The 24,244-nt window shown below is 36.6% G+C and overlaps 1 protein-coding gene across 6 annotated transcripts in view; it reads left to right on the top strand.

The window, feature by feature from the left end:
* The window catches only part of LOC108708999 (sodium channel protein type 8 subunit alpha), a 111,908-nt gene that overhangs the window by 2,038 nt on the left and 85,626 nt on the right, over nucleotides 1-24,244 (top strand). For 5 of the 6 annotated variants that reach the window (XM_018248632.2, XM_041584448.1, XM_041584452.1 and 2 more), the window contains exon 2: nucleotides 23,099-23,429. In XM_018248632.2, the coding sequence (XP_018104121.2) occupies nucleotides 23,154-23,429 (276 nt within the window). In that variant the 5' untranslated portion in view covers nucleotides 23,099-23,153. Of the gene's footprint in view, nucleotides 1-4,224; nucleotides 4,314-23,098; nucleotides 23,430-24,244 lie in introns of all 6 variants that reach the window. The other variant, XM_041584450.1, reaches the window with a different exon arrangement.

Raw genomic sequence — 24,244 nt, 5'->3', positions numbered from 1 at the left:
CTTTTCGCTTCGCGCTGTGCAGTGAGATTAGTCCTTAAAGGAGAGCTTCACCTTTTTGTTAACCTTTAGTATTTTAAACAGTGGCTAATTCTAAGCAACTTTTCAATTGGCCTTCATTTTTATTTCATCATTTTTGAAATTCAAATGGAGACTACATCTAAAAAAATGCACTGTAAGGCTACAAATGTATTGCTATTGCCGCTTTTTATTACTCATTTTTTTTCTATTCAGGCCTCTCCTATTCATATTCAAATCAGTGCATGTTGCTACGCTAATGTGGACCCTAACAACCAGGTTGCTGAAATTGCAAACTGGGGAGCTGCTGAATAAGAAACTTAAGTAGCTGAAAAATCACAAATAAACAAAAATGAATTCATGTATCACTCTCTACATCATACTAAAAGTTAATTTAAAGGTGAACAACCCCTTTAAACCCACCGTGCATTATGGGGCTAGGATGCTGTCATTCTGCCTTTCTTGGGGCTAAAGTGCTGAACTGACAGTTTTTGGTGGTGGTTAGGCCCACGTGGAGGTGCTAAATATGTGCCATAGCATTCTTTGGGTTACTAATCCAACATTTTTGATTTATTGATTCATGGAGTACCTCTGGGCATCATTGGCTTCATAATATTGTTTTAATAAAAAAAAAAAAAAATCTTGATGCCTGGTAGAGTACAGTGTTCAATTGTCAGCTCATGAGGCTTGCTGGGTGCAGGTTGTGGGCTCAGCAGATTTGTCCTTACTCCTGCTTTGGATCAAGACACTGCATTAACCACTCATGGATTGTTGACTGTGGTTTTTTTTTTTTTAAATTCTGAAAATACCAATTTATTTCAGAGCAGAATGGACAGATTTTTCGAAATGGGGTCCTCAAAATATTTTCATAATTGGCTGTGTCTTTACACTTGACTGATAGGCAAGTCCTTGGTAGTGTGGGTTTGTTTTAAATTCTGAATGAGGATAGAGAATTTCACCAAGTTGGCGGCAAGTTAAATGGCGAGGACATACCTGGCCCATAGGCCTTGAGTTTATTTGTTTTGCTGTTAGCAGGGGAGAAAGAGCTACTGGAGGACTTGAGCTGTTAAAATAATCAACATCTTCTAATACCTGCTTCAGATTACAGCTCTGTTTGTAGATCGCCTGATGATTGCTAGTCCTTTACTGGGCCTTAGGTCACAGTACTGAATAAGCAGCTTGTGCATATTGCTTGCCCCAGATTGCATTAGTGAATAGATAATTGCTGTTAACTTGCTTTTTTTGTAGTGCTAAAAAAGGCTGCTCATAAGGACTGCTCGACTTAATCACAGTGAATGGCTATAGATCAATCCAGATGCTGGCTTTAGAGCATAGTGCTGAATGGGCATCTCCTGAGGTTTATACTGTGTTCACACTGTGGCAATGTGTATCTAGCAATATATCTCTCTTATATCAGATAACTGTAAACAAAATATACAGATTTTTGTATTGCTTTTAATATCTTTACCTTTTCTTTTCTTGACTACTTTGCTAATCTGACTGCTTCTTGTGATTGCCTGACTTATACTGTAGTGTGCAATATTCTATTCCTTGCCTCAGATGAATGGCTTTGAGTATATGGCCCCTTTCTATTGCTGACTTCAAATGTTTGGTGCTAAGTAGACCAGTCCGATACTGGCTAGGATCATAGCTGGACATAATGGATGTGATTTCTGATAAGTTAGATACTGCTGAGTAAACATCTTACAAAGTGCTGAATAGATCAGCGCTTACACATGGTTTAGCCTGACCTCAGATGGTTGTGAATAAATTATTTCTGCTTATCTGCCTTGCAATATGGTACACAATGTGCAGTTTATTTGAAATGCCAGGTTCAGATGGAGGTGTAGAGCTCCAGATGTTTTCTGGCCTTAAAGGATGGTTCACCTTTGGATTCAATATTAGTATTTTATAGAATTGCATATTCTTAGCAATGTTTCAATTGGTCTTTTGTTTTTTTTCAATTATTTGCCTTCCTCTTTTGACTCTTTCCACCTTTCAAATGGGGGTCACTGACCCCTTTACCCAAAAACTGTTGCTCTGTGAGACTCCAATTCTATTTTTGCTACAGTATTACTTATCTTTCTGTTTCAGCCCTCCTCTATTCATATTTCTTTTTCAAACCACTACTTTTTTGTTTGCTAGGTTAAATTGGACCCGATCAACCAGATAGCTTCCAAAATTCCAAACTGGAGAGCTGTTGAACAAAAAGCTAATTAATAATAATGGAAAAAAACCCCCCGCAAATAATAAATACTAAAGTCCAAATGCTTACTGGCTCGGAATAGCATTTAAAGGTGAACTCTATATATATATATATATATATATATATATATATATATATATATATATATATATATATATATATATATATAAAATCATCACCATTATTGTTTGCCACCTGCCATGGTACTGACATGGTCATGCATATTCCAGCCTCCTAAATATTGTTGAGATTCCGTAAAAATTCCAGTGACAATAAAAGGATGCACAATAATCATTTTAACTTGCATTACTGACTTACGGTGTGTGTAGTTATTGAGCAGTATTGATGTTTCATAGATCTCATTAATATCTTTTTTGCAAGCTTGTGCCTTTATATTAGCATGGTTTCATATAAATACAGTAGTACAGAAACACATCCATCAATACAATTCAGGTGATGTTATTGAAAAAAATCACATTTGGACTTATAGTACCACTTTATTTTAAATATCACAGAGAGGTCTACAACTTGGCACTAAGTGTGCTATCCTAACCTTACGAGACATATCTTCAAGGTTGAGATATCCTTCTTAATCAGTTTTGTAATGAATGGCACTAATTGCTAACCCATATGGGCAAATCTACTAAAGGGCGAAGTGACTAACGTTGGCGTTTACTAACGGTTGCTGGCGTAACTTCGCTAGCGAAGGAGATAGACTCTAGCGGCACTTTGCTCCCTAACGTCTGGCGAATTTGCACTCTGGCGAATGGACGTAACTACGCAAATTCACTAAGATGCAGATTTTACTGAATATTACCTTTTGCGCTTGACTTGCCTTCGCCACCTCAGACCAGGCGAAGTGCAATAAAGTAGATAGGAGTTCCTCAAAAAATTGTTGAAAAATTTTCCAAGTCCCAAAAAACGCTAGCGTCTTTGCCTTTTTCAGGATAATAGGCTGAAAAAGAGCATATTTTTTTTGGAGTAACTGGCTTCCCCCCTACATTTCCTAACATATGGCATATAAACTATACACTGGGCTCATGTGTAGGACAATATAACAACTTTATTTCTTTTATTAAGGTTTCCCGGGCTTGTGTAGTGTTATGTATTTGCTGCAACATATACGTCCATTCGACTTTAACTTTCCGCCGTATGCAAATTAGGTAACGCTAGTGCAACTTCGATTCGCATGGTGCAGTAATGCTAGCACAACTTCGTCAGCGATCAACGCCCTGGACGCAGCTTCGGATATTAGTGAATTAGCGTTGTCCTGGCAAATCTACGTCTGGCGAAGTGTTGTGCTGTGAGCGAAGCCGTCGCTGGCGAATTTTTGTGAATTTGCCCCATAGCAACTAATCGGTAACCATTCAAAAGCAAACATTATGAGTTACTGTTCCTGGTGCCTTTTATTACATAAAAGTGCCAGGTTGAGATCCCTTACCTGGATACAAATTATCCATACATATTACTGGAATGGCATTGCCGATAGAGATAATTTCAGTATATTTTTAAAATGATTTATTTTTTCTCTGTAATTATAAAACAGTACCTTGTACTTATTGGTACCATAGCTGCATGGATCCATATTGGTGGTATAACAATCCTATTGGGTTTATTTAATGTTTAGAATATTTTTCTAACAGACTTGAGGTATGGAGATCCAAGCAAGATCCCTCAACTGGAAAACCCTAGGTCCCAACCATTCTGGATAACAGGTCCCATGCCTGTAATAGAGCTCATACCTGTGTGTGATATTTACCTCTGGGATCCACTTTGATCTTTGAAAACTAAACTCATGCCACATGCTATATTCACTTTTGATTCTATGTGTCAACCACTGTAAATTGCATATTATTCTCCTTTTTTTTTTTACTGTAAGTTACCGGGATCTTGCATTGTACATCCATTTTGTTAGCAAAAGATTTAAATGATTAATATGATGTCATGTAAGTGTTAGTCTTGGCCCACCTGTGATCATCCATATGTTGTGTTACATCTCCCAGGATCCCATTGATGACCTTGCTGGGAGTCAATCCTCATCATTTGGAGGGTCACATGTTGCCTTACCCTTATTCGTATCAAAGCTGAAAATGTAAGTTTCAGACGTTCTTGCTAAACATATTTTAGTCCGGCACCAGCACCAGATTGTCGCAGGTTGTGGGGGAACTCTCAGCTGACTGCCCTGCAGCTGTGTGTCACTGCATAGTGTTTGTCCCAGCTCTGTCCTCCCTTATACTATATTATGATTTGTTTCGTTTTCTTACCTTGCAAAAAAGCAGGTGTAAATTTCTTTACTTTTATGTAAGCAGAATTCACTAATCTGTTGCTTTTGTCTGTATTTTTCCTTTGCATAGATACAAGTTGCTCCAATAAGAATGCATTTTGTATTATGTAAAGATACTATAACAAAATATTAGTCTTGCATGCAGGATAGACTTTTTGTATTATTTTTTATACTTGTATCTGGCTTGGTTATTTTAAGCTTTTTTGTATCTTGCCCACCGACCAGACAGACAATCATGCCTGAACTAACCCCAATACTCTACTAGGCTCATGTTAAATAATCTGTGATCTGTTTATATGCCATGGGCCTATAGTTTTGCATATTTCCCTTATTGTCATTGCTAAGAAGTCATCCACATTTCATAGACCAGCCAATCACTGATGAGTGTGACATGCTCACTAACACAGATCATGCCATTGATTCATTAGAGCACAACTGTTGGACACAGGCAGCTCTATGGTCTCCTGTTCTAACAGTTTCTTTAACCACTTTTGCACAGTATATTGTTACAGCTGAAAGTCTTATATATTTTAAAATGAATACCTATCGTATTTAATAAGATCTAAGATATTAAAAGTCACCTTAGCCATCTGTGATCTATATAAACCAGCTAAGACAGATAATTCTTTTTCACAGCAGAAGTGTATGCCCAATATTTTGTGTGTTTGTGTATATCTACCTATCCATCCATCCATAAAATACTTTTGTTGGAAATAAGCATGCACATACTTATTGTATGTCAGTGTTTGGTGAACAGATGAGAGCAAGTTGACACAACCTCATTGCAGTAAGTGTCTGCCTGATGACTACTTTCAGATGGTCAAAGCGTGTTCCTCTCTTTGCCCATATATCTTTTTTTCCAGAAATGAAAAGAACATCAGATATTTTATATTGGGTTTGGTGTTTCTTAGAAGAAAACAATGATCTTTGGGAATACAGTTTCCTTTGTATTTACTCCTATGGCTTGTTCTGCAGAACACAATGTTGCTCCTGTTGTAAGGTAATTAGAGAGAACAGCAGGGCATTAAGCTGATAAATAACACAGACATCTGTGCAATAGAAGACAATCTCTGTTTAACCATTCATGAAAACCCAATGGGTCTGAAATATTTTTAAGGGCATCTAAAGACCAAGTCTATTAATATAGGTTGATGGACTGCTGCACAGAACACAAGGTCATGTTGCCCCATTGGGTTCTGAAAAATGCATTAAAATGGTGAAATGCAACTGTACGCTAATCAGTAACTTAACATGATATAAAAGATACCATTCTAGAATAGTCTGCCATTTGTATTTTTTAATACGCTGATGAAACAGAGCTAATGGAAGCATGACACACTGAGCCATATCTGTTTCCCCGTTACCTTCTGGTGGTGGGTTAGAAAGAACAACTGGGTGGTTGCCATTGACCCTCCAATCCTGAACCTATCCCTATAACTATTATAATTAGAGAAATAGTCACATTGACCGTTCCTCCTACTTGGAAATATATTTCCCACCTAAAATTACCCTTTTCTCAGCTATTACTCACACCCATCCAAATATATGTGTAGGCGCATTGTTGTGCACAGAATTGGGGTAAGGACTTTTGTTATTATCTACTTTAGATGTGGTGTAAAGTGAGGATGTTAAGTCTTAACTAGGATGGAGAGATTTTATAGGCTTGTGGTTACCTGAAATATTATATGCCATGAACATCAAAATTATTTTTATCCTTGATTTCACCTTTAGCCTACCTGTGAACTTCCTTTACAGATCTTTAATGCATTTGTAAAGCCCATAGTTGATTTCAGCACCTTTTGCATTTACTACTGTGAGGGCTTTTATACGCAGGCTTTTTTTTTTTTTTTTGCATTTGACGCATGTTAAAATACAGGTTTGAGTGGGAAAAAAACACATTCACTAATTGATTCCATTATATTCTGCCAGGCTGTCCTCATGTGCATTCTGAGTTGCATTTTACTCTGTTTGCGTTTGAGTGCATTTGTTTAGACGCAGCATGTTGCATTTTCTTGCACTTGACGCTTGCTCAGCTACAAATAGAGGGTTGCGCTTGGAAATGGAAAAAAATGTGCTTAGCTGCAGCAAAAAAAAAAAGCGTTTAAAGGCAATATATCAGTTTTACGCTCATTGTGTGTTTGAAAAACGCAGAAGTAAACGACCGCGTGTAAGAGCCCTTAAAGAATTCCACCACGTTAAATGAGAGAACCCGAATGTAATAGCAATAACCTGTTCCATTGTATGTAGATCTGCAGTTAGTTTCATGGCAGGTGAAACAGTTACCTTTGAATTAAAATTGATGGTGTAGCAATTTGGCTGCAGAGCTTGACTTGACTAAATATAACTTTGGTTTGCATATAAAGATAAACTTGTGTTTATGGTGTTGTCATGCAAACCACTAGGTGCATTTCAATTGTATAAGGTAACCCAGTTTGATTTTTTTAATGCTACGCTTGTGACCTCTTGTATATAATGCCACTACCACACTTTCCTTGCCAACCTCAGCCTTTTCTAAATGAATTTTTATATATTGGCAACTTCTGAATAATTAATTAACCAATGTTATTTGGAAAATGAATTGAATAAAAAACTCACTGGGCAGCTGTCATGCTGTTTATGTATTTACTTGCTATGTTCTTCATCTGCAGTTATGATCTTATATAAACTGTCAGTTTATTTGACAGTTTATGTCAGATGCAAATATACATGACCACAGCCAAATGTCTTTTTTCATGCTTTTTGAGTTATTTAACTTTTTATTCATCAGCAATCCAGTTTGCAATTTCAGCAGTCTGCATTGATTTGAATAAGAGACTGGAACATAGTACAGGGCCTAATTAGAAAGACGAGTAATAAACACTAGCAATATGAAAACATTTGTAGTCTTATAGACCATTTGTTGGGTCAGCGACCCCGATTTGAAAGCTGGAAAGAGGAAGAAGAAAAAGGCAAATAATTAAAAAGCTATAAAATAGCATTATTATAAATAATGACCCCAATTGAAAAGTTGCTTAGAATTGGGCATTCTATAAAATACTAAAAGTTAACTTAAAGGTGAACCACCCCTTAAAACTATTCTGAAAGTGTTGGATTGTAAAACATTATCTTAACATTTCTTAAGATTTGTGAATACATTCTGATACAGGCTGATCCAGTGATGCTTCATGGATTCATGCTCTTTGCAATAGTTGCAAAATTGGTTACAAATAGGGTGTACTCTTGTAGGTAAACTGTTGCACTGAATGACTTCCTGCAGAGTTAAAGGTCAAGGAAACTTTTTCCCAACTTTCCCCAATCCTAACACAGATCTTACATGACATCATATTAGAGCTTTCAGGCTCTGATGTCCGATGCAAGATCCCTTACTTACAGTAAAAAAAAAATAGGAGAATAATAAGCGTTGCAATTTACAGTGGTTGACGCATAGCCTCAAAAGTGAATATAGCATGTGGCATGAGTTTCATTTTCAAAGATCAAAGTGGATCCCAGAGGTAAACCTATTTAGGAGAGCCTTTAGAGCAGTGATCCCCAACCAGTAGCTTGCGAGCAACATGTTGCTCTCCAACCCCTTGGATGTTGCTCTTAGTGGCCTCAAAGCAGGTGATTATTTTTGAATTCCAGGCTTGGAGGCAAGTTTTGGTTGTATAAAAACCAAGTGCACTGCCAAATAGGTCCTCAAAGTAGGTTGACAGTCCACATAGGGGCTCCCAAATGGCCAATCACAGCACTATTTGGCACCCCAATAACATTTTTCATGCTTGTGTTGCTCCCCAATTCCTTTTACTTCTGAATGTTGCTCACAGGTTCGAAAGGTTGGGTATCCCTGCTTTAGAGCATCTGAACTGAGTATAGGTAGGCATTTCTTATTATACCCATCTTATACTGGGTTGTCTTGTCCTTTAATAAGCAAATAACCTGTTAAGTAACTTTTCTTGTTATTTGTTTCCACTATTGTTGACCAGTGATCACAGTAAATGATAAAGTAGCCGCATTACTTGGAAATGAAGGAAAGAATTTATTCAGTTGATCATATGAGTAAACATAGTTTTGGAAGTTCTTGACCCTCAAAATTGCTTTATTGTTGAGGAACAATGGTTAATGACAATGAAATCCACACTAAAGATATATCATTTTAGAAGAAACTTATAATAAAAGGATAGATGCAGTAAAATACCATAGAACACTAAACTGATATCACAAATCACCGCAGTTTGCCACATGATTAATAAACCAAACAGTAGGTCAGAATTATATGGAAAACTAGTGTACTGAAAAAAGAAAATAATAATTTTTTTTTTTCACAATTCCAAAGTTTTTTTGCTTGAAGATGATACCAAAGAGGTCAGATAGTAATTACAGGTAGGAATGCACCGAATCCAGGATTCGGTTCGGGATTCGGCCAGGATTCGGCCGAATTCTTCTGCCCAGCTGAGCCGAATCCGAATCCTAATTTGCATATTCAAATTAGGTGTGGGGAGGGATATTGCTGGACTTTTTGTAAAAAAAACAAGGAAGTCAAAAATGTTTTCTACTTCCCACCCCTAATTTGTATATGCAAATTAGGGTTTGGATTCGGTTTGGTATTCAGCCGAATCTTTAGCAAAGATTCAGGGGTTCGGCCGAATCCAAAATAGTGGATTCAGTGCATCCCTAATTACAGGTTTCCAGGATATGGTAGAGAAAGATTTGTCATAGATTAGAAATACTGTGGTTAATCTTAATTTTCTGTCTTGGATTCATTTAATTGTAACGCTCACACCTTAAAAAGGTTTCATCAACATGTTTCCAAAGGTCTAGAAATTTCTTGGAGAAATTTCAGAATATGAAATCACATGAACATAATACGTGCCCATTGTTATAAAACATTTCGGTATGGGGAGCTATTTTTTTGTTATGTTTTCATGCCAGTAAGATTGTCTCACGGAATCATAGGGACTATACAACATGGGTATGGGCATCTCTCCCAATATTTGAAAAATGGAGAGAGGGACAAAAAGTACTGGCACGCATAGTGCGGTGAATTTTTTGATCTGGCCCATTTTATGGCCACATCCCCTATTGCCATGTTCATTTTACAAAATTTGTCAGGTTGCGAAAGTCCATTTCGGAGCGTTTTAGGCCAATATTTTATGTGTTAACAGTTTTGCTAATGAAGATGAAATTGCCCTTTAGGCTGCTAGACTCAGTTCTCCCAAGAGACTTGCTTATCTTAAATAGTAACAGTTGAATATTTGCTTATCTTAAATTATCTTAATTGTTACATATGTATCTAAATGCATGTGCTGAGTGTTCTGGGCTCTCTGCCGAAAAGCCTCTGATTGGATAGTTCTGCCTGCATCTTATCCAATCAGAACACAGCTGTCTTTACAGACAGTAAAATGTACCAATCAGGGGCAGAAACAGGCGGGGCTGGGTAAACTGCAGACTTGGGAATCGCAGAAGTGATGCTAGTAAGAGGTATCTGAAATATTTACTCCAAGCTATCAGAGAGTATTTGCAGCAAAATCCAATGCACACTGGATAGGTACTACATACATTCTGGGGGCTGAGGGTAACTTACTGGAATAAAAATAGTTTTTTTGCCAGGCAGCATTAGTCTTAGCCTTGTCACCACTGCACATTACTTAACCCATTCATTTCAGGATTTTTATTAATGAATTTTTTTAACTTGATAATATTTGCTGGCAATTCAGATGGAGCCTCATAAAAATGCATTATCCTGATATATGTGCTGAGAGTTTTATACATGACATTGGTTTTGTGTTTGACCTACCATTTCCCCTGAGGCTATTGTATGTCAGATTAGCACTTCATTTATCATAATGTTTGTTCTGATGGTATTAATAAAACTGGTACTGCATTTATCCTGTCTTTTTAAAGGGGTTATTATAATTGAAATTGGCAATTCAATTGGATACATCCGAACCCTAATTTTCTACTGCCTCTTATTTCATATAATGTGCCTGGTGTGTTTGTCCAGTCTCCCACTTTATAAATTGTGGGGCACTATTGGTGATTCCTATTGAAGTCAGTAGGAGGTACAGGAGGCAGTAGGGGGGTGGTCATTCTTTATAGAAGTACAAAATTGTAAATGGCCATCTTTAGCCGCTCCAAACAAAAAAATAAAATCACCCTCCGCCTATGCCAATGAGGGAACAGCACAGGCCCAAGGGGAAGGCCATTTAAATAAAGGGCAAGTGACTCATAGAACAAAATGGGATAAACACATACTGCTTTCAGTTCCATTAACAAATAACTTTAAAAACGTGACATTTTTAGTAATAGAAATTGCATTTTTTTTAATATTGTGCAAAAAGACTTTTTGGTTGAAGCTCCTCTTTAAGTCGACCAGATAATAAATAAGTATTCCTCCTGTAGCTTAGGGTTCTCCAAATCCCTTGAAAAACAACCCTAGAAATTAATGTGGTCAACATGCCATTTTTATTTTATTCTGCTGCTACTATAAACTCCACGCTCTTATAAACTGCAGCAGCAGCAGCTTCTTCTAAGGATGTCTATGTAGCCACACAGTGAGTGTCATGTTCTGATGCTAATCACACCACAAGACCTGCCAGTTGCTGTGCAGGTGGTTTATTGTAGCAAAGATGCAATAAAAATTATTTTTTTTACAAAGTCAAAAATTTGGCTATTTCATATAAGACGTATAAAGTATTTTTCTGCCTACCCCCCCCCCCCCAGCCTAAGGGCATTTGAATGTTGCTCTATTGAAATACATGATGAAAGCATCACAATGCATATTGTGCATGTTTTACAGGGTTTTCAAGTACATTTTTTGAGTTGCACATAAATATCTTTCATCTTTTAATGCGAAAGGCATAAAAGTGTTGCATGTTGCTAAAAAAAAATAAATAAATTCAATGGCCCTCTACTTCAATGCAGCAATTTTGGTCTGAAGGTTAGAGGGGCAACCAGGATGAAAACAAATACTCAGCTCATGTTCTTGTGTGCTCAAACCTTTTTAAATGTGCACGAAAGAATCCATGTGAACGTGCTCTTAATCACAAGAGCCAAGAATATCAAGAAAAGAATCCTAATGCTTTCAAAATGAAGTACATGCATAGGACCAGAATGCTGGGGACCTGGGGTTTTCCGTATAACAGATATTTCCGTAATTTGGATCTTTATACCTTAAATCTACTAGGCAATCATGTAAACTTTAACCCAATAGGCTGGGTTTGCTTCCAATAAAGATTAATTATATCTTAGTTGGGAACAAGTACTGTTTTATTATTACAGAGGAAAAGGAAATCAATTTTAAAAATTTGGATTATTTGGATAAAATGGAGTCTATCATAATTAGGAGCTTTCTGAATAACGGGTTATGAATTTATTATAGGCATTCCATAATCCCACTGCTCTCAATATCAGAAATAATATTCCTGTGCTGAAGGTGAAACATTCCTCCTCTAATTATCAGACATGAGTCCTTGTACTTAGCTTTTCCATGTGAGGAGAGGAATTCCTAAGTGTGTTATTTGAATTGACCTTGAATTAAATTTTAGATTTGGAAAAGCCTTTTACAGCTGCCTAGAAAGAGAGCCAACCTATCAAGAAATAGACATTTTTAAGGGGTGGTGAATGCATTCATTAAAACTTTTGTTTTTGTTGCATATGTTTGTAATTTGCCCAGTTCAATATTATACTTTTCTGAGATCTTATCCACAAAGCAACATTTATCATTCAAGGTCAATTCTTGCCAAAGATTTCCAAGTAGGCGAAATTCTCTTCCTGTTCTTCTCTGAAAACCCATTTTTCTTTCATTTTGTAAAACTATAATTCTCCACAGCTTCCCGAAACACACTATTTAGACAATTTCAATCATTCTAACGTTATTTGTAAATTGAAATGCTGTTGAAAGCAGTATCTATCAGGTCCTGCACTCAAGTATAGTTAAAAAAAAAGCAGTAGAATACTGTATTTGAATAGCCATGACTTCCACAAAGCCTTGCACTATGACTGTCTTTAAAGGAGAAGTAAAGTTTAACTAAAGAAGCAGCTAGAAATGTTGTACATTGTATGTTGTATTTTTGGCTTCTGTGCCAGCCCAAGGCAACCACATCTATTTAGCAGTAAAGATCTGTGTCTCCTATGCTCCAGTAGCTCCCCATGTTCTGTGCTGCTGTCACTTGCTGAGCATAGGGACCCACTCACAAAATACAGTACACAGAAAATATAAATGTCATTATATACTGTAAGTCTGATTAGTAATTAATTACTACTTGGCAGCACAGAAACCAGTGCAATTAGCATCAGAATTTAATAATCAGTCCTGTAGCATCAGTTTATATTACAGGCCAACCTCATTGTCTGCTTGATAATTTGCGACGACCCCTAAGCTTAGCTTCTCAACAGCTGTTCAGAGCCCACTGAGCATGTGAGTGTCACAGACACTTTCCAAGATGGTGACCCCCTGTGACAAGTTTGAAGTCTTGGATTGTTGCTGCTATTGAGAAAATCATGTAAATATTAAATAAACCCAAAACGGGGTTTGTTTCCAATAAGCATTAATTATATTTTAGTTGGGATCAAGGTACCATTTTATTATTACAGAGAAAAAGGAAATCGTTTTTAAAAATTTGGATTATTTGAATACAGAGGTTTCTGGTTAAAAAGTTTTTGGAAAACGGATTCCAAACCTGTATTTGCTTTTTTTGACCATCTTCATATTCAAAATACCATTTGGTTACCAAGGTTTGTACTCCCAATGAAAAAACGGGAGTCTACAATGTTATTGTTATTATATATCACTATTAATGTTTCTAATTAATACCTTATTCTGCTATACACAGACCAATATTGTCTCCTAGGAGCAATGCAGTCGTTTTCTGTCATTTTGTAATCTGCAAATATTTTTCCAGGAAAAAATACCTGCATATACAGTACAAGGCAAGAATTCCCTGTGAGACAAAGTGTAGGTGGTTTTGAGGTCATAATCACCTCTGTGTGGAGGCTTGCTCTAATAGAATACAGGGATAGGCAAGGGTTCTATTGGATAGCTACACCATTATGAGCTTTTATTCCCAAATAGAATTAGAATAAAAATGAAGCCATTTACCCGGACCTACAAGGACCTGAAACAAACTGATCTCCTAATACATAGGGAGTTAACATATTTGTAGCTCAAAATATGTTAAAAATATCAAGGATGCCAAATGGTAATGATAACATCTATATCTGCAAGATTATATCCTTGAACAGTTTTGAAAAGCAAAACTACTTGAGCAAAATGATGCATATAAATTAGGAATACCCTGAATCAAAACATTTTGCATTCAGCTGAATGACAAATTGCAAACCCTAATTTGTATATATATATATATATATATATATATATATATATATATATATATATATATATATATATATATATATATATATGTTTAGATGATGTTTTACAAGGCTGTTTATTAAAACCCGTTTTTTTCCCATTATTTTAATAATAAAAATTCGACCAAATTCCCATCCACGATCTTGCTTTATTTACTAGCAATTCAGATCCAAAATTGTCAGTGCTGGAAAAGTCTCGACAAAAACATGGCATGATTAGAATCATGTGACTTTTTCGAATTATTCAGAAAAACTCTAATTTATCAGATTATTGAACGAAAACCAGTGTCAAACAGCCCGAAATTTTGACAATCAAGAATACATAAATATGTTCCCATTGTTAAAGGGACCATCTGCCATTGACTTTGACATGACTTTGACGGGTTTTAACTGGAGTATTTCTGAATTCGAATTTTTAGCAGCTTTGGAGTATAATAAATCTTGAAAAATTCAAGGTTTTTTTTCCTCGAAAAATTCAGATTTTTTTCCCCCTTTAAATCGCAACCAGAAAAATATGCGGTTTCACAAATAGGCCCCAAGGTGTTCTGCTAAACCAAATTAGAACTCTGAAAGTACTGGGATACAACAGAATTCTTGATTTGATGCATTACACATTTAGACACCATTTAGACACCATAGAGACAAGTGTACACTCTGATCTGTGAGCTGAGTATGGCATAATTTGATTTAGATACAACATTTTAGAATTAGAATGCAAATTAAGACTGTAGGTCTGGGACCACCTATTTATAATTGGACAGAAATCTGGCTGAATGATGGAATGCAGAGTTGTGATTAATTGGACATTTCCTACTTGGAACACTGCTGGAAGTGGAGTTCCTGGGGGATAAGCCAGTGGGCCGCTTCCATATAATATATTCATGAACGACCTTGACTATGACATTGAAGGAAGCATCACTGTCTTTTTAGATGATGCAAGATGACAGCTATACAGAATGTAGCCTATTTTTCAGAGTGACTAGGTTAAAATTGAGAGATGGCACAACAGAATTCCAGATGTGGTTCCATGTAGATAAATCCACTGATCTGCACGTGGGCAACTTTTATTCCAAGAAAGCATTACAATTAGAATATATCAGGAATTCCTTAAAGGAAAACTATACCCCCAAAATGAATACTTAAGCAACAGATAGTTTATATCAAATTGAATGACATATTAAAGAATCTTACCAAACTGGAATATATATTTACATAAATATTGCCCTTTTACATCTCTTGCCTTGAACCACCATTTCATGACTCTATCTGTGCTGCCTCAGAGATCACCTGACCAGAAATACTACAACACTAACTGTAACAGGAAGAAGTGAGGAAGCAAAAGGCAGAACTCTGTCTGTTAATTGGCTCATGTGACCTTACATGTGGTTTGTATGTGAGCACAGTGAATCTTACGATCTCAGGGGGCGGCCCTTATTTTTTAAAATGGCAATTTTCTATTTAAGATTACCCAATGGCACATACTACTAAAAAAGTATATTATTATGATAATGGTTCATTTACATGAAGCAGGGTTTTACACATGAGCTGTTTTACTCAGTATCTTTTAATAGAGACCTACATTGTTTGGGGGGTATAGTTTTCCTTTAATGGAAATTGATTTAGCGGTAATAGACTCCACAACCATTAATGGCATTGTGCACTAGCCAGAGGCAAATTATCATATTTAAAATGAACATTTTTTCAAGGGTAGTAAGCATAGAAAGACCATTCATGTTGAGGTTGCCATTTTTGGAAAGGAGGTGCTTGTTTAGCAAGATGATAAATCTGTACAAAGATGTTAGAAGTCAATACAAAGAAATAGGAGGGCAGCTTGTGCAGAACATATTTGTTTTGCCTATTTTAGTCTCAAAACAAATCTACATTTTTTTGGTATTTCTTGAGCTAAACCTGAGACAAACTGGAAAATAATAGCTACTCCACATTTGGTCTTTGTGATAACTAGATTACTAGTGCAAAATAGACTTTTGCCACCATAACTTCTTGTTGTTATTAGGCTTAGATATCTTTAGTGCCAAGGGACATAATGACTAAAGCTGGCTAAATATTTGACAAAAACACCTGCTTTCACCTCAATGGAATCTTTAAGCCTGCTCGATCCAAATTTGGCTGATTTTCAGCCAGATACCAGCCTGTCAGAGGGCCCTCTTACATGGGCCAATATATTTACTAAGTGAAGCTAAATGATTACATTTTTTTCTTGCCTATATGTCTCTTGATGAGCAGTACCTATAAGTCTATAATACAAAGTTTAAAATCTTAAATTAATGAATTTTGTTTCATTTAAAGAATTACACAACCACAGGAACGGGAACAAAATTTTCGTGAAAAGATTTTTTTTTAGACCTTGCAATATCTACGGGAACAGAAATCAAAGCAAGATCCTCTCTTCAAAAAGACAAAATGGGATAAAATGGACATGGGATAGAGAACATGACCATAAATATGTGCTACACAATGCAGAGCAGAACAGCTAGATACAAAAAAGTCACTGAAACATATAAAAACCACTGCAGCCTAGTAGAAAGCCAACCACAAAATTGGTAGAAATAAGCAGATATTGATTGCTTATGACAAAACAAAGTTGTATCATTTAATGATTACCCGGAAAGAAAAGAAAACACAAATCAAGTGAGCAAAACAAAAAAATAAAGGGTTCAATGCCAAGAAAGCTAGACCACAAAAAAAATGTTTTTAAATATTTAGCAAAACAACGAAACAGAAAAGACTAAGTGGGTTAGTGGTAGCAAGCTGGATTATAAAATAAAATAATAATTAATTCTGTTTACATCAAAGAAGATCTCATTCAAACAGTTTTACTTGCTAGTAAAAAAAGACCTGAGTATAGACATTCATACAACACTACAGTAGACACAATTGAAAGCAAATAAAACACTGTGTCTCTAGGGTATAAAACCTAAAATGAGCATAGCTCACTACTAGGCAGCTCATGATCTTTACCTAAATGGACTATTTAATGCGTTTGAATATATTCAATAACAATAATTTGTGTGGGAGCAAGAAGATTTAAATTCCGTATTTTCCAGTATTATATGCATAAGTATTGCCCTGATAGTACAACAATAATTGTCTCACATAGGGGCAAATTCACTAAAGCGCGAAACGGCTAACGCTAGCTCAAATTCGCCAGGGTGACGTAATTTCGTTAGTTCGCCGATTTACTAATGGGTGCTGGTGTAAATCCGCTAACGAAGTGGACCTACTCTAGCGCTACTTCGCACACTTACGCCAGACGAAGTTGCGATATGGAGAAGGGACTACGCTAATTCACTAATTTGTGCATTTAAATGAACGTTACCTCTTGCGCCAGACTTGCCTTCGCCACCTCAGACCAGGCAAAGTGCAATAGAGTAGATGGGGCTTGCTTCAAGAATAGTTTTTTATTATTTTTTTTTAAAAAAACGCTGGCGTCTTACTTTTTTGAGGCTGAAAAAGATCGTAAATTTTTTTGGGGGTACCCTCCTTCCCCCCTACATTTCCTAACATATGGCACCTAAACTATAAAGTGGGCACATGTATAGGGCAATATAACAACTCTATTTTATCTTATGAAGCTTTCCCAGGCTTGTGTAGTGTAATGTATTTGCTGCTACATATACGTCCATTGTACTTTACTTGGCGCCGTATGCTAATTAGGCATCGCTAGCGTAACTTCGATTTGTTTGACGAATTAATGCTAGCGCAACTTCGCTACCTCTCGCCTCCCTGAGCGCAACTTCGGATTTTAGTGAAGTGAAGGATTGTGTCCAGTTCTGCTGGTTAAAGTGAAACACATGTCACATATTGTAGGACAAGTATATGAAAACATAAATGTCCAGCAGGAAACCTGGGGTTCCATTATTGATTCCGTATCCTATACATTGACACTAATCTAATCCGATCCTTAATCCCCGCTCACTGTTAAAATCTTATGGCCCGGGTGTATCCCGCCCTGGACCCAATGCTACAGCTCTGGAGTGGTTCCACTTAATCCGGCCACCCCACAAGTTCAAAGTATGTTCAGATGAAAAAGGATCTTACGTGGTCAGAGCTGTGACCCAGGTGGCGCCACCCCGAGTCCGTCACTAAGGGGAACATATTAGGCACATACCGATCATTGTGGCATTGCACTCCGGTATCTTTTTACAGATTCGCTTCTTCCCAAGCCATGGGTAAACCCGAAACGCATCAGACCTCAGATGCTGTTTTATCCATAAATCGGATGTGTTCATAAAGATTGTTATTTTTACCCATGGCTTGGGAAGAAGCGATTCTGTAAAAGATACTGGAGTGCACTGCCACAACGATCAGCGAGTGTATTAAACACATACAATAAACAGGGATCTGAAGAGTAGAGCTGTAGTGCAACAACTTTACAATATTTACATGATTTTCTAGAAGATTTAGGGGCAGATTTATCAAAGGTCAAAGTGAAGGTTCGAAGTTAAAAACTTCGAATTTCGAAGTAATTTTTGAGTACTTCAACCATCGAATAGTCCAACTTCGATTTGAAGTTGAATTTTTTTTTCGAAATTCGAACATCTGTAAAGCTTAGACTTCGACCATTCACCACCTAAAAGCTGTCAAAGTGTACCAACTCACAATGGAAGCTAGTGGCAGATTTGCTATGGGGCAGATTTATCGAAGGTCAAGGTGAATTTTTGAATTTAAAAATTTGGACTTCGAGCTATTTTTTGTGTACTTCAACTAGGGAATAGTCCAAATTCGATTTGAATTTGAAAAACTTTGAAGAAAATTATTATGTTCTGTCTCTTTAAAAATTCTACTTTGACCATTCACCATCTAAAACCTGCCAAATTGCTGTTTTAACCTATGGAGGACCTCCTAGAACCTGTATGGAGGCAATTGGGGGAGTTTGGGCGATCGAAGTTCGAAGTTAAAAAAAAAACTTTGAATCAAAGTAGATCGAAGTAGGCCTTCTTTGACCACCATTCGGTTGGTCTTTTTGATTTCGAAGTTCTACATTTTTTAACTACGAACTTTGATAAATCTGCCCCTTAAGGTACGAAGACCCAAATTATGGAAATATCCGTTATCTTGAAATCCCCAGGTCCAGAGCATTCTCGATAATAGGTCCCATACCTGTAATTCAAAAGCAACAATTAAGTGAAAATGAAGACTAACCACAAAATTGATTAGATGCATACATGCCTTTGCCTTAAATAGATTTCAGTCTGCCTACACTTCTGTTGCAGCAACAAAATTAGCCCAGTACAATAATTGGAAAACCTGGATTTATTTACACCAAAATCTGGAAGAGCTTGTATGCTGATCAGAAAGGCAAATGCCAGCACACATATGACTGCAAAGGAGCAAAGGAGGAAGGTTTGGCCGTTGTACTGTTCCATGGTGCAGCATTACTTGCACAAATATGATCTGCACCAAAAAGTCATCGGCAGAAACCCTACCTGTGTCCTCATTACAAATGTCAACATCTGTTGAATAGCAGCATCTAGACAAAATATGTTTTGGAAACCAGTATAAACATTGAATCCAAAGGCGGCAACCAACCCACTCATGGAATGTCTTTGCCACACACCCCATTTAGGTCTAGCTCCCCATATATAACACAGTTTGGCATGCTACACTGGGTACAAGTTCAGACATATCTGAAAACATTTTTTCTTAGCAACAATATAAAATTATTTCAGCTTCTTTATTCAGAATTATTTGATATCATTTTTTCTTAGCAACAATATAAAAGCATTACAGCTTCTTTATTTAGAATTATTTTATATAATTTTTTCTTAGCAACAATATAAAAGCATTACAGCTTCTTTATTCAGAATTATTTGGCCAAATGTCTTTAAAATGTGAAGTATCCTCTAGAGATTAAAAAGACGTCATTAATTTACTCCTTTTTTGATTACACAATAACTCTTAAAATATGTTAATTTTATTTTAGAAGGTTATTGTAGGCTGGGCTGCTGTTCTAACTGCACTACACTGTTTAGAGCTAATTTCTAATTTGTCTTTATGGAATGAGTTTTCAACTTGTCTAAACCACTGAGGGGTACAGTGTCATAGTGCCTGGACATAATGTTGCTATATGTGCTTCAACCTTCTGAGCTCAGTTCAGTATAATTATTTGCTCTGTATACCTCATATTCCCAAAAAAATGTATCTTAAAATAGAATTGCCTTAGACAGTAAAGTATTTCCGAAACAACCGAGGATGCTTTCAGGAAGATCATTTACTCATTGTGATATGATTGATTATTACCATAGCCCAATAAGACTGTCTCCACTGTTTTTGAATGTTGCTGTACTAAGCACTTGGTGTGTTCTGCTAGTTCAGTTGCTGGACTTTCTATTGCGTTAATAGAAAAGAAAAATGGATGTAATCTATGTAGCACTTATTCATGCTTAACATGTTGCATAAACTAATGTAAATACCCACCATTTGTTGGTAGAGCTATGTTTTGCCACTAGCAGGAGTCTTTCAACCAAATTGTGAAAACAGTGTAAGACACCTTCAAAGTCTATTTTGCTTTTGTGCCCTCATGTGTTCTACATTCTAACAAGTTAACTTCTTTGTAAGAAGCAAGTATTGCTTTGTGTTCTCCAAAATGATTTCTGATAACCAGTGACTCCAGAGGTGGCTTATATATGTATTTAAAAACTAACAACTTGCATGGATTTTAAGTGCTGACTACTTTTGTCATCTGACCGATTCTTAGTTCAAAGTTATTTTTGGAAAGGGCATGCAAGCATTCTACTGCTTTTCATGATATACCAGGGCTCCCATGCTACTTATCTAGCAGGCCTATCAACCCATAGGGGACCTGAGTTATTATCCAATGCCTACCAGGGCATTCTGGGTCTGAGTTTAAAAAAATACTCGCCAATTTATAAAATGCACGATCACCCAAACATTATTCCGAAGACCACTCCTTTTCTGGCCTCTACAAGGTTTCACTGTCTGTGTCTGTTGAGGACCCATACTGACATAGGGACTATGTCACCCCCCTGATGGCAGCCCTGTGTGCTACTGATGCCACTAGGTCCAACTCAGTCCCTGATTTATTTTTTTAAATTCAGAATGAGAACCTATTGTAAATACATATTGATTGTGTGGATTATTGAAGAAATGGCACAGTTCTCGTATCATATTGTAATGATTTAACTTGTCCAAAAATTCAGAATAATCAACTTTGTAGTGATCATACAAACTTAAAATCCTCTATTTGTGATAAGATAAATGATTGGTGCCCTGCTCTGAACAGACTTATTGTCCATTGTAAGAGCCATCTTGGATGACCTAAAACTTTCAGGAAATTTGGGGAGACTAGGTTCTTCTGTATTTTGTATTTCTGATTTGAGTGCTATGTTATGGGTTCATTTTCGCCTCTGTTAATGACGTGGCATTTATGTATACCTTCATTGTCATGATGACATATTCTTGCCAGTCTCTGCCTAGATAGCTCTGGTCAGAATGTATTTTGGATTGTTAGACTGTTGTATAAAGAGATGGATTTTATAATCTGAAGTTGTGCTTCGAACTAAGAACTACCAAAATGCTGTCACAGACCATGCCCCAAATGATGTTAGGCCACATCCTCTGGGCTGCTAGACTTTCTACTTGTTAGATGATTATTAGGAGAGCTGAGAAAGGTAACTGTGCTTTGTAATTGTCTTACATCAGTTCTTGTAGTCTTGATGTAAGACTTTCCTTTTTTTTACTATATGTTTTTTTATGTGGGTCCAACTGAACTAGAATTAAGTGGCAGTTCTACAGCAGATAAGAATTATAAAAAATAGGTAATCACTGCATCTTATATGTGTGTACAAAAGCAGATTGATCAATTACATTTTGACCATTTTCACAAGATGCCGATCCAGAATATCCTGTAAATCATTATAGCACAGTTTAGAGTGCTTCAGTTTAGGCACAAATGAATTGGTGCAGTGTGGAGTAGCAAATAGTATCCAAGTAAAAGCACAAGGAAGCTGATGTCATAATGGGAAGAATTCTTGGCAGGGTGTTGTCCGTACCAGAGATGCTATTTGTAAATTGGCTTTGCAGTTTAAGACTATTTCCTGTAAAGCTTGGTGGCTAAATAATTTTTATTTACTTTAAGCTTAAAAAGAATCTGTATGTTTCTGCCAATTGCCGAAGTTGTATGAATTACATATCGGAGTGCTCTGACTATTTATATTAAAGCATTACATTTTGCTACTGTACAGGGCTGTAAGAAGATACACACTAGACTGAGTCAAAATAATATTTCTGAGCTATTGCTATTTACTATTGTCAGTGCTAAAAATCACGAGCGATTCAAGAGAATTAAAAAACGTAGAGGTTTGTAAAACGGCAATCAGATACTTATAGCTTGCAAACAGAAGTCCTTAGAATTGTCATCTCTCTCTAATGGTGTATGCATGTTTTAGTATAAAAACTAAACCAGCTACAGGAATAGTGCTTAGCTTAGAGTACTTGTTGACAAGCCGGCTGGTACAGTGTGCATGTGTCTTATGGTATACTTGAACCCATATAAGTTCATACGTAAAATCAATTCAAGCATGTAGCTCAACTGCAGGTTGTTCTAGAAAATTTGCATGTTTCATTATCTTCCTACATACTTCTTGAGAGCCCCATGGACACTGTGTTGAGGCTTACAACTGTGGTCTTTGTTTTTACCATATTATGCTAAAGAGTCCCTTCCATGGCATTACTGTTATTACTTTTTATAAGTGTTCTTTTTGTAACTATTTCACATGCTTTCACAAGCCAGATTTTGTCAAATGGGAACTTTAATTAGTGATGGAGCAGTCTTTGGTTCCTGTGTTGTTTTTATAGCTCTTTATAGCATCCTTCCTTACAATAAGCAAGCAAGGGAAGGGGCAGGCTAGTCATAGCAACAGCAAACTCCTCTATATTGGTCAAAACCTATACAGTAGGAAACCTTTATATTTCTTAAATCGTAACCAAATGAAGCTTGGAGTATGCTGGATTCAAAGATACCCACAGCTAAGACGTTATAAAACTAATGCTAGGGATTAGGGGTTTTCCAAATAAGGGATCTTTCTGTAATTTGCCTCAAACCTACTAAAAATAAAGATAATGTAGTGAAGCCCAGTAGGGTTGTTTTTCCACCAGTATGGATTCATGCAGTGTTTTAAATGTATAGATTTACTTAGCAAGGTTTTATATTATATACTGAACAAGCAATTAATTTTAATGTAGCTTTTTCTTATTGTTTACAGAGTTGACCCTGTCGTAGGCGCTACTTAACAGGAGAAGTTGCTGCAGGATGAAAAGATGGCAGCTCCGCTTATGGCACCACCTGGCCCTGATAGCTTCAAAGCTTTTACTCGTGAATCATTGGCTGCCATTGAAAAGCGCATAACCGAGGAGAAGAATAAAAAGCCACAAAAGCAAGACAGTAGCCACAGAGACGATGATGATGAAAATAAACCCCGTCCAAACAGTGATCTGGAAGCGGGGAAAAGCGTGCCATTTATTTATGGCGATTGTCCTTCACAATTGGTTGCCGAGCCAATCGAAGACTTAGACCCTTTTTATTTAAACACAAAAGTGAGTCTATGTCTCACAGAAATATTTCAGTGGGATTACAGGTTGATGCCCTTGGTTGAAGGTTTTGCTTGGGAATTCATTTTACAAATAAAGTGAATGGGAATGGTTTTAGGCTTGCATCTTGCACCAGAGCACTGCCGCAGTGTCGGGGATTCTTACAGAGAAAGAGAGAATTCCTCAAGATATTGGAACCCTCAGTTTGTTGATAAGTTTGATATGAATTCTGTTATGTTACTTTTTTTAAATAGAATGCTTTGTGTAAGTTGATCTAGTTGTATGACTGCAATGAGGAGCCACAGATTGTTATAATTTGCCCTAAATATATGATGATGCCATAAGAAGAATCAAGCAGACATTTTGCTTTTTCTAACACTTTTTTTGTATGTCATCGCACCTTGATGCCATAGAGTGGTACATCATATCAGGCTATTATTGCTTTACTCCCTCCCAATCTCATATATTACACACTCATGCAAAACCAGGGCACCACCTTATCATTAATGGAACAGTTCATTATAAAAATAAAAACTGGTTTATTAGATAGGCTGTGCAAAATAAAACATGTTTCTAATATAGTTAGTTTATACATTACAAAAATGTAATGTATAAAGGCTGGACTGACTGGATGTCTAACATAACAAAACATTACTTCCTGCTTTTCAGCTCTAACTCTGAGTTAGTCAGCAACTATAAGGGGGGGGGGGCACATGGGACATAACTGTCAGTTTCATGAAACCAAGAGAGCTGTAAAGCAGGAAGTAGTGTTCTGGCTATTATGTTAGACATACAGTCACTCCAGCCTTTATACATTACAT

This window comes from Xenopus laevis, chromosome 2S (genome assembly GCF_017654675.1).
Source record: "Xenopus laevis strain J_2021 chromosome 2S, Xenopus_laevis_v10.1, whole genome shotgun sequence".
Lineage (NCBI taxonomy): Eukaryota > Metazoa > Chordata > Amphibia > Anura > Pipidae > Xenopus > Xenopus laevis.
Note: the sequence above shows the minus strand (reverse complement) of the source record. Positions and strands in the feature narration are given on the sequence as shown.